General features: G+C 34.1%; 1 protein-coding gene across 2 annotated transcripts in view; it reads right to left on the bottom strand.

Annotated features, from left to right (window-relative positions):
* The window catches only part of LOC128997737 (proline dehydrogenase 1, mitochondrial-like), a 74,851-nt gene extending 65,738 nt beyond the window's left edge, over nucleotides 1-9,113 (bottom strand). Inside the window, exon 1 of one of the 2 annotated variants that reach the window (XM_054423386.1) lies at nucleotides 8,595-9,113. In XM_054423386.1, the coding sequence (XP_054279361.1) occupies nucleotides 8,595-8,936 (342 nt within the window). In that variant the 5' untranslated portion in view covers nucleotides 8,937-9,113. The remainder of the gene's footprint in view (nucleotides 1-8,594) is intronic. The other variant, XM_054423387.1, reaches the window with a different exon arrangement.
* Nucleotides 9,114-12,003: the final 2,890 nt, after the last annotated feature.

Genomic DNA, 12,003 nt, shown 5'->3' with positions numbered 1-12,003 from the left:
AGAAATTTAGAAAGGCATTACAAGTGCTTTGGAGACAGAGACTTTAAGGTGCGTATTTTAAAAATAACATATTCAACATGAGTGAAGAATTGAGATGAGATGTGTAGCTTCGTTAATGACTAAATCATTTGTTTCTTTAGCCAGGACCATTCATCCAGAAACCCAATGATCAAGGATAACTGCGCCAGATTGCCAATCATTAAAAACTACTGGCTTTTCTTAAAATCTAGCCAGCGATTTCCTCAACTTTCGTGTTAGCAAAATGAATCTAGGATGGTTCCTTAACCTACACGAGTTTACTTTGATGAACTAAATTTTGTGTAGGTACTCGCTATTTATAAACAAAGTGTCCATGCAATCAATCAAGCTAAAGTGAAGACTTGTATACATTGTAGCACGAAAGGGTAGTTAGACATTACGCCGTCATTATAAAGAGTGGATCTCGGTGGTAAATAAGGAAGCGATTATAGAGGCAGTGGTACAGTAGTTAGAGAAGCCCAGTGTAGGCCCGCTAACCCGTGGTCATGTATCATAGCCTGGTCCACTGACCATTGCTTGGCCCTGGTAATGCAGAGCAAGGAATGTGTGATATATGAACTATTTCTCGTGATTTGAAGTGCTTTTTGTGACTATCGAAAAATATTCAACAAAAATTACGTTTTTCCTAATACAAGTCTAATCACTCGGTTACGCTTAACTACAATAACGTGGCCTTCAATGGTAAACGTGTCATATTAAGGGTAAAATATACAACTTGTAATCGACACGGGTTTACCCCCAGAGACCACGACATAGCAAATTCTAATCGTATTGTCAATGAAGATTCCCTAATTTTATATAGGCTATCTCACGTATTCCAACAATAAAAAATGTCATCAATGAATTGGTAAACACCTACGTTCATCTTCCAATGAGGCAATAAACAAAGTTCGTCCAAAAATAAGTTTAACTAAAGAAATATTCAACAATCTTACGCCAAGTTTTCATGAATCCTATCTGAGAATAAGTGGACCAAACAATTCTTAAACTGAAATCTTGGCATAAGACGAAAACTTTGTCGTCTGACGACGATGCCATTTATAACCACGAAAATCCGTTATTGAATCATATTTTCCACATTAAGTGCATACCTAACAAAACGTATAAATACACGACTGCCGGCAAAAAGAGAAAATACTGATATTACACAGCCTATTAAATCCAATGGAAGTATGTCACTTATTTTATATAAATAGATTCAGATGCATGCGAACATCGTCCAAATGATACAAAGAAGAATACAACTGTCAATATTTCCTAAACATGTGATGGTTCCAGACTTGGTTTGCACAGACGGGTCGTTGTAGGGCCGCCAATTTACGTCATGTAGGGACATCCGGGCATCGCCAGAGCAGATTCCGAAATTATTTCTATTACATAACTCTTCAAGTTCGCAAGGAACTGATGTAAATATCAGACAGTCAATGTGATAATTATATACGACTAATTTACATTTTATTTCATGGTTGAAATATAATCGTTGAAATATAACATAGGCTTCTTTCTATTTTATTTGGATTGGTGTAGCCATTTTCCATGATGATTAGAAAAAATCAAAGAACCCAGGATAAGTAAAAGCCTGAAGACGGGATCAGATTCTTGATCCCGAAACACCGTGACACTTTTGTTCGAGAAAGAAAATGTCCGCAATAATCCATTAAATAACAAAAAATTGTTGCAAAAATAATTGCGATAATCTAGGGGAACGTAAAATAAATCAGTGTATGTTGAAGACCAACTGTAAGTTATTAGGTACGGAGGCCTAACAAGTATTTTAGACGTTTTGTAATGGTTTAAATATCCATGATAAGAGATTTAAATATACATTAATCACTATATAAAACCGTAATAAAATGTAGTTGTGAAGTAAGTGATTGGGAAGAAGGTCTGCCAATTTAATTTAAAAAATGTACTCTACGTCCAACTGATTCGGTACTTTTAAATTATAAACCCTTTCAAAATATTTAAGGATAATTTTGGTCAGGTTAAGTAAGTTTAAAATATTTTCAAAAACAAATTACAGTATTCGAATCTTTTCGATTATCTTAACCCGATTATTTAGTACAATATGGAACTATCTTAACATTAAACCTGACCAAACTATAATATCCAATTAGTTGAGCTGTGAAAATAAGTACCACTGTTTCTTCCTAAATTGTACTGACGGACAAAATATTACTTGAATTTTATGATGCAAATAGAATTAAATTGTATTGTTTTCAAATATAGGCTAACTAAATTAATATGGAGTTCGTACATCGTGGACTAGATACATTACAGTTTTAAATTTAGATACATAACATTATACATTAACCATTAACTAGATAAAATATCGCCAAGGTGATCAATTAACGCGCACATAATCACCTTGGGGCGGTAAAAACTGTCAGATAACGCGTCACCACCGTCACCACACTCGTGGTTACCAAACGAAGGCAACGGCAAGCCTACATATTGTCTTGAGGTGTGTATTTGAGCTACACAAAACCGACTGTAAACCAATGTTTAACATAATGTTCTGACAGTTAACGTTAACAATTTAATTGGATCGCTTTCCCTACCTTGCTTATGTGTCCATGCATTTTTACCGTCTTGGTTGCGAGTAAGGATAGTACAAATAAAAAAAAATGTATTTCGAAGATTCATAGGGACTGTACCGTCTCAGTTAAAACAACACATGAAAGACGTGAGTGTATTGGAAACGGTTGAAATTAAAAATCGAAGAAAGAAGGTATTGCTTTTATGTAGGTACAGTATAGCCTTTTCGGAATTATTGGAAGCCATGAAAATAAATGTACAACGGCCAAACCATTAATCTGATTTCAATCAAATTTTTATTCCAAACACTAACATAGGTGTTATAATGCTACATTAGGAAAAATCTAAAAGTTTCGTTTATGCAAATTTTTATATTTGACTTAAAAAATCGATTTTGTTAACGAAATTAACAATATTCACACAACACTGAATCGTTGAAAAGAAATCGTTAGGCCCAATACTAAAGATGTTTACGCAATAAATAAAACTTCTTCCTATATGAAGGTTAAAGTGATCACCACTGAAAAGAACGATCAGCTTCTGACCTTGAAAGTCAAAACAATCGTAGATTATGCAACAGATTGACAATGCAGAGCCTCAGACTCAACAAGATCAACCCAACACGGTGACAACATCAGCCGAAACAATCTGCACCGACTGCACCTTCTTAATACATCAATCATCTCTTCATTATTATGAGCTAAGGCTCGTGAGAAAATCGAAAATAAACGTTCACCTCCCAAAATTAAAGTTAACTTGTAATTTTGTTGTTAGGCCCTAATTAAAAATTAGCATGAAATCTTGAAAAGTTTTTCTTTCCCATTGAAGCAATTATCTTATGAAGAGGGTGTTTAATTCACAGCATGTATTTGTGCTTGTGTACATGGCAATTAGTATTATCAGTGGCTTATTCTGTTGTATATTTTTGTATCATAAATATTTTCATGATTAGTAATAAAACAGAGGTAATTTTTGCACAATTACAAATCCTCTGCTATTATATTGGGCGAATTTTACTTAAAGGAGTACTTCTTTTTGTAAAAAATATTCAAAACCCGCCAATACGAGTACAGTTGGTATGAGTAAAATTATGATTAAATCTCGGTTTTAAAAACGTTGATGATAAAAAATTGAGGGGGGGGGGTAAATTGGAATGACTGTGATTTAGTGGAAAATATTTATACTGTTTAACACATAACATGTTATGGAAAATAAAATGAGGGTGGAATAGTAAGTTTAAATTAAAGCAATACCGGGAGTATTCTGCTAATTAGTATGAATGGTTAGTGTACACTGGTATTTTTAGCAATGTAAATCATTGTAAATTACTCATGGGTGCCCAAAGTGTGTGAATGTAGTTATACAGTACTGTAACACGTTCACTATAAAGTGCTCCACTAAGGTACATTTAAAATTATGTCCCTGTGTTCTGGCAATATTTTTTCACATTTTTCCAAATGTTATCAAAGTATGACTTATTGCAATTTTTTTAAGCTAATTGCTGAAAACGGTGGTGTTGTTGTGGATTATTAGTGTGTTATTGATTTGTATAGGTATTGATTTAGAAACAATGGTTTGACACATTATTGACAGGGATATTCTCAATATCTTTGAGCAATAATGAGGTTTTGATGCTTGCTGAGTGAGCAGTAAGCAGTGAGCAGTATTTTGAGAGTGGTTGGTAGCTGGTCACTGGCAGTGGTCCACTGTGTTAATATTAATAGATCTCTGGCCAGAGAGCCGCATTGTTCAAGTGGTACCACCACAAAACACCATAGTAATATGAGTGAAAGTATGCAATAGGGCAATAGCTCTTGTGATCACAAACAACGCAAAACGCAATATGAATGAAAGTATGCATTTGGACGTTACTATGATCAAAAATACACCCACCGCAGCAAACCTGCAGACTAAGCGAATTTCAATCCGTTTGATTGGATTTTTACTCAAATATTTCAGTACAAAAATGTTATTCCCCATTTAAATAACATAATTGATTTAACGAGTAAGTTACCTAGATTTGCTGTTACGCGGAAGGTCAAAAGTGGTTTTATGACCAAATGTTAATAGGCCCTAGCATAGGATGAAATAAATAAATTTGTCAAATTATACTGTAAAACCTAACTAACTTGACTATATGTGGGCTCGGAGGTTGTTGAGTTATCCAGAATATTGACATTTTTAATGGATTTTAATAAATAAATTAAGATCCTAACAGACTAATTTTTACACTTAAATTTATTACTCCCATGAGTATTTTCACATATTGAGTAAACAATCTTCAAAGAAATGTCGATTGTTAATAGTTGAATTTAAATTAAAACTAAATTTTCTAAGAAAATTGCTTATTTTTGCGTGTGCCCTGTCAGCTGGCGACAGTTGAGGTACACACACTGTCGAGTTACACAGACTGTCGAGTTACTGAGGTTCTACTGTATCAACATACATGGTCAATAAGCAAGCAAACAGTTTTCTTTCTCTCCATAAGAATAATATAGGAATCTTAAATGTAGGCCTACTGTTTTTTTTCTCCCTAACTTTCAATTTAACAAAAATGCTTTAATATGCAAAATATTTTTTTAAAGCTCTACACGATCGATGGTTGTATTTAAAATTGGGCTTTTCCATTTAAGGGTAAAAATTTGAAAAAAAAACAGTTTATGAACATTTCATAACCCCATATTGCCCCTTTCCCATGACCCGATCTTGCTGGTTCGTAAACTCATTCAAGTTTGCCCTACACCTCCAGGCCAAATTTCATAAAAAATCTTATAAAAATTACTCAAGTTATCGCGTTCACGGACGTATATATACTATATATATATATATATATATATATAAAAATTTGAGTGAATAGTGTTATAGCTTCTGGGAACATCAAAAAGAAAAAGTAAATCTGTCCTGGGCCCAGCTTTTACTCTGCCACAAAAACTTTTTTTCTAAAATGGGACCATTAGTGTTAATCCCAAATAACATGTATTTGCTATAGGAAAATTAGGTTTTTTGTTATTTACACAAAAAACTAAAAGAGATACGAAGTAAGTGTAAATTACAAAGTTGTTCAGAATTTAAAAACTTATAAAATGATGTGCCTTTTGACATAAGTTTCTATTTGAAAATTTTGAACAATAAGCAATTGCAAATATAAAAAAAAATTGTTTGGACATTTTTGTCATTTCCAAAAACCTTTACTTGTAGTATATCAGAGTAAAGCTAATTTCATAACAAGTAAGAAAATTCAACCGGAGAAGGGCTAAGTGCATAGGAAACATAGATTATTAAAAAAATATTTATTTAAAAAAAAAATTGCCGCCATTTTGAAACAGAAAAATTTAAGATTTCGCCAAAATTATTGTCTAATAAATACCTTTAAAATTATACAAAACATGACATACATTTGAATTCTGAGATTCAAACTAGTGACCCTCAGTTTTTGGCACACCCTGTATTGGAAAAAAGTTGAAAATATTTTTACGTTACTCCTTGGGGTCGATTTAGCGGGAAATTATTTCATTTCATCTTTGTACGTTAAACCGTTCTTCCGTAATCAATTTGAGACACCTTCCGTGGGACACCCTGTATGTATGTTTTATAGGTAGCCTAGGCCTATGTGTAGGCCTAAAACATACGTAGGCCTATTTCATGTCAAAAAAAAAAAAATGAAGTTTAAAAAAATACTTTTTTATGAATGGTTTTACATTTTTTTGTATATTTAAAATCCATTGATTTTATTACACAACATGAATTTATTTACTTTGCTTAACGGGAATAGAATAGAGAAGAAAAGAGTGTTTCACTATGTATTAAACACTAGTAGGACTGATAAAAGAAATATGTGTTGAGAAAGCTAGGTGTTGCATGCAGAAAATAGATTTGCTTATTAGTGAATCTAGTTAACCTAGCCTAGTTAAAGTATTAGTTTTGGGAGTTTTCCAAGGAGGATTTTAGGATGCTTTTAGAAGTACGATACACAACACAATAACAGATTAGAAAACTTCAATAGGCTATCCTTAAGCCTAACTTAATTTGTATTTTCATCCATTTTCAATTAATATGGGTTGAAATACTACTTTAATGGGATTGATGCCATTAGCTGTTGTTCCACAAACAAATTCCGTAATCAACTTATAGACTTAAAGTTATATATAAGTTTATTGTATAATACCATTAAACCTTTATATAAAACATATTATACTTATTCGATTTACTAGAAAAAGTTTGTTTTGGCAACCCTACTCTAGGCCAATTTGAAAGACCTCAAATTTAAGTTGGTTAATTATTTATTTATTTTTGTTAAGCGGTTGGAGGTCTCTTTTATAATGTCTAGGCAATGCGTGGTGAATGAAAAATATTGAGCTAAAACCAACCGTATTTTAATTTTTAACCGACCTTGTTTTGGGAACAGTTCGGTTTAACCGCCGTTCCCAAGTTCAGTGATCGGAACAATGGGCTAAGCTCTACAGGATGTTACTTCCACTGAAAGTATTTTACTTTTAACCATGTTTTGGGTTCATTTGTGACTCTTCATCAATAGGTAGGCCATAAGAAAAAAAGAAGACAAGTGTAGTTTACTTTGTATATAATGCATGCACGACTTCAGAATAATGATTATAGAGTATAATTCCAAACGTATAGAACTTCATTTTTTTAGTTTTTAGGGACTACCCGTTTAACCGATTTTTGAACTATCCGACCTAGGTCCAGTCCTGTTATGGTCGGTTAAAAGAGTGGGTCCAAACTTAAGTTACTATACTAAATAATGAATAATTTTTTATGTAAAATAAACTTTGATGTCAGGCAAACTTGTGTGCTTGGTATCCTATAACCAGAGTTTAATCCAGATAAAATCCAATCACGGGTACTTAAAAAATTATGGGAATTCATTAATCAACCCTATATGTCTCAAAGGCTCATATAGGTATCATAAGTTAGTCAAGTTTATAAGCTTGGGCTTTTGGTTTGAGCTGATGGTGCTGTAGGCCGATTAGGTCTTACTAATGGACGTTTAAGGGTTGTCCCTCCGGCCAGAAGAAAGAACCATAAACTATGGGTTTGAATTCTGTCTGGGTCAGGTCAGACATGCAACTCATGAGGAGTTCATCTGTCTGTGGAAGAACTTGGTGAGACAGGCCCATCTCAAATAAACGGTGGACTGCTCAGGGGAAGTTCAGGAGATAGGTGGAATCTAATGACTACCGTAACTAAATAAACATTGCATGGTGATTGTTAAATTACCATAATGGTTCTTTTGTTACCTATGATCTAGGCTATTGTAGGTAAACTACAAATTCAAGGCCTAGTATTAAAAAAAGATTTTGTGAGAACTGATGAAAATATTGCACAGCATTTTTTTGGTATTCTAGGTACCGGGCATTATTATAAGCTACGGTAAATTAAGTTATAGGCCTACCAATTGACAGTAAGGAAAAATTTCATTCTCGCTGATAAAGTGATTACAATTTTCAGTACCGTAGTTATAAGAACATAAAGTTTTACGCCTTAAGATCAATTAAAATATGTAGTTAAAAATATTTATTTGTTGATAGGAAGACTTTTTTTAAACAGTTGCCACCGGCAGACAGAGGTTGCAGAGGTCACCAACATTTTCAAGGGTGGAAAAACTAACACCAACTTAACTTAGTTCTGAGAAAAAAATGTACAACCAAAGAACAAGGAGTAATTTCAGCTCTTATAATCATCATTCGACAGATCCTACATTTAAAGATTCTGAAAGGTGGTTGGTAAAATTGTACCATGGAGATGTCAGACCAAGGGCATGTTCCAATAGCAATAGTCTTTTACGTACATGTCCTTTAGGCTTATTTGAAAAAACTATGGAGCTACATTGTGTAAAGCAAATTATTGAGAAAAAGAATAATACCATATAGGTGTTTTATTCGTAGTGTCCTTCATCCCTACCGGTCTTGTAAACCATAAGGTTATGTTATGTTCGATGAGTTACCAATTCAATTTTACAGATAATATAGGCTATAATTAAATTATAGTTTGAATCTTACCTGCGCATTGTGTTCTACGAGGTAATTGACCGAACATAACTGATAAACTATGTAAGCCCGCAAGACTTCCCAAGTAGTTTTGCTCTTGAACGCGGCCTTTGGGTCGGAAAATCCAGTGTCCAAAGGATCACGTCTCGAGCCAAAAGATGTATTTTTCTCGGCGACATTGTTTATTGCTCCAGCTGCTGATGATCTTAATGCAATCTGATTGCAATTTTGAAGAGGCAAAAACAATCGGATTTTGGACGTTTTCCCACCATGAAGCGTTAAATTATAAATACTGACACCGGTGCCGTACTTCTTTGACACACTACACCTAATAACAGCCCTCAAAAACGCCATCACTGTAACGCTTGTTGCTTAAAATTTTTTAAAGTAGCTTGAAGTCACTAAAATTCTATTTACAAGTATTGATCGTCGGTGTGCATTTTACAAACTCGTCCTGTGGTGAAACGACACTTGACCAGACAACTCGACTACGACTACAAGAGTGAATGAGTGAGAACGAGCGAGCCGCGAGCCACAGCCACAGAGTTTTTTTTCAGTAAAGTACCTAGTATTGGCAGACGAAATTTGTGCAGGTCTAAAAACGTTGCAACGCTGAAATACTCTCCAACAAAATGCACATGAAATTGACCTTAACATTTGAACAAGTAATGTATTTAAGTATGTAACTTATGTAGCTTAGAGTATTTCTTGTTGGCGATAGTAACTCTTCAATCACAAATTGGATGCATAGAAAAATTGTATGCGTATAAGAGCTTGTAAGGGAGAAAAAGTTGTTGATTGTGATGCACTATTTTTATGTACAAATTTAGCTGTTGCGGCCACTGAGCTATAATAATAACTGAAGTCGCTACTATTTGTTTTAAAAGTACCACAGTTTGCTGTTTTTTTTTCTTCAGAGTTTCGTGTTGTTAGGTTGGCCGTGTGATCGGTTGGTGGGACTTGGACTTGTCAAATTAGAGGTTTGGCTTCATCCTGTTGTTTTGTTGATGGTAAACAAAAATATGTCAACATTATGATTGCAATATAAGTTTATTTATTTACTTTACGAGCATCCCATTTTAACAAGATCATAAATACAACAGCGATGGTTCAATTTAAGTTAAGTAGTTATGCCTGTAGGGCATTGACAAAAATAATTACGCTAGGCGTAATAAACAAAAACCAGGAAAATTGACCATTTTTACCATTAATCATAGCTTGAAAATAAGTTAGTATTTAGTATAAAAAAAAATTGATAATGTTTCCAAATAACTTTAAATACACAGGCTTTAACGTTCAATAACGTAAATAAGTTGAAGTCCATCAAATAACGAGTAACCCCAAATAAATAGCATGGTTTAGCGTTAGAATCAATCATTTAATTTTAAAGCGTCCCACCAACCGATCACACGGCCAACCCAACAACACGGAAACACCGAAAACAAACCAGCAAAAACAGTGGCGCGTTTTTCTCTAATGTTCAACCAGAGAGAAGTGATATAGATTGAACATACGGAGTATGTAGTGACTGGTAGTAACTCATAACTCATTTATTGAACCAAAATAACAAATACAAAATTTGCATTGGTCATGTCAGTTAATAGCTTAGAACTAAAATTAAAAATAAACAATAAACAATGGTGCTTCATTCATAAAACTACAGTATACCAATTATATAATTCTTAAAAAAAAACTAACTAACTAAACCCATTAGCAACACAATCTCGAACACTGTAGTAACCCTTGGCCAAGAGTATTTTTTTTATTTGCTTTTTAAAGCTGTTCAAGTCCGTCTCCAGCTGAAGGGAGGTATAGGGAGGAGATTAAAAAGTTTAATGTCATTGTAATGGAAGTGTCTCTTGAAAAATGTAGTTGAATGGGATGGCAATTTAAAACAATTCTACAATTTAATACAATAAGAACCGGAGTAGTGACTCCAGTTCTTATAATCTATTTACAGTATCTCAATGGTTGCAGCCTAATGCACGACAGGGAAACGGGAATAAAATCACCCTTTTGCATATTTTTTAGAACCGTTCCCGAGTGATACTTTCATTAAAGTAACGGCAGTAACGTTTTCGTTAAAATACTAGGAAATCGTATATATTAAATTTCATCGTCACGTTATACTGAAGAAAGTATAATAATAATGTAATATTCATATTATGAAACCCCTTACAAGAACTACTCAATGCTATGGCTCTAAGTATATTCCCTGTGGTGTAGGAATGAAATTACGACTTGGCTAAAGCAAAGTTTGCTCGCAGCCCAGGAGCTGGTAGCTGAAGAGGCACATCCACCTTTAACTCCAGGCCCCGGCCTCCGAAGTGGCAACATCGCAAGTAGTATAACAGCTGTTTTGTTTGGAGGCAGCTATAATGGTATTTGTGTATTTTTAATAACACGAAAGCTTGGATACTGGGCTATGAAATTATTGACTCCACTTTAAATGTACAAAAATAGATTTTCAATTTAAATATTGTTTTACTTTTAAATTCTATGTTTCATTTTCAATCTTTTATTAAATTTATGTTCATAAATTTAAATTTCAACGAATAATACGAGAATTAATGAGCTGGTGTGGCCTGTCTGCCATGTTATCTCATTGGACGTCTGGCACTAAGAAACACTACTTGCAACGTCGCCAATTCTACCAGGTAGCGGCCTGGAGTTGATTGTGGCCTTGGAAGAGTACAGCAGTAGTCCTAAAACAAAACGGCCACAGAAGGTTTTCAGTCCACTGGAATGGAATTCACGACAACGTCAACATCACTGGCAGCCCCCCCCCCCCAAATTACATAGGTTGTCAGACGAGATCTGAAGGAATGTTTAGTGTAAAAGTATCATTTTGATTTTACTTTCAAGATAATTTTAGCTTAGATGTAGTAGTTAAGCAGTTATTATATTTTAGAGAATGTATGGGGGCTGAAAAGTATTTTGGGTGTAGGAAACCCACGTCTCTCAAGCAAGGCCACCAGAACACATATCCAGGCCTCGGCCTTGTAGAATTGGCCACGCCACAAGTAGTGCTGTTTGCTGTTTAGCGCCAGACAACCCATATAAGCTAACAGGGTAGGTAATTTATTCTTATTTAGTTTTTAACATCATATCATATTTTTTTAAATACAATTTAAGGCTATAATAGTTGCACATACATAGTTAATTGACGGAATAATTTCAGCTGTGTAGTTGGCAATAATTTTCCCTTTCTTAGCGCGCGGACGCCGCTGAATTCTGTGTACTCAAAAGTGCGGTATTCAGTAAAATGTCAAAATAGTGATTATGATTAAAAGGTTTGAACAAAAAACTCGTTTAAGATGATATCTTAAGAAATCTATACTCAAAGCAACATAATCCGAGCTCCAGCAGTTGGCCGTCTAAGAGGTAATTAGAGTTATAAAGATAGAACATGGATAGGCCT

This window comes from Macrosteles quadrilineatus, unplaced genomic scaffold, assembly GCF_028750875.1.
Source record: "Macrosteles quadrilineatus isolate MER2022 unplaced genomic scaffold, UCM_ALF_1.0 Scaffold_7__1_contigs__length_78375512, whole genome shotgun sequence".
Lineage (NCBI taxonomy): Eukaryota > Metazoa > Arthropoda > Insecta > Hemiptera > Cicadellidae > Macrosteles > Macrosteles quadrilineatus.
The sequence above is the reverse complement of the archived record's forward strand: the minus strand, read 5'-3'. Positions and strand labels throughout refer to the sequence as shown.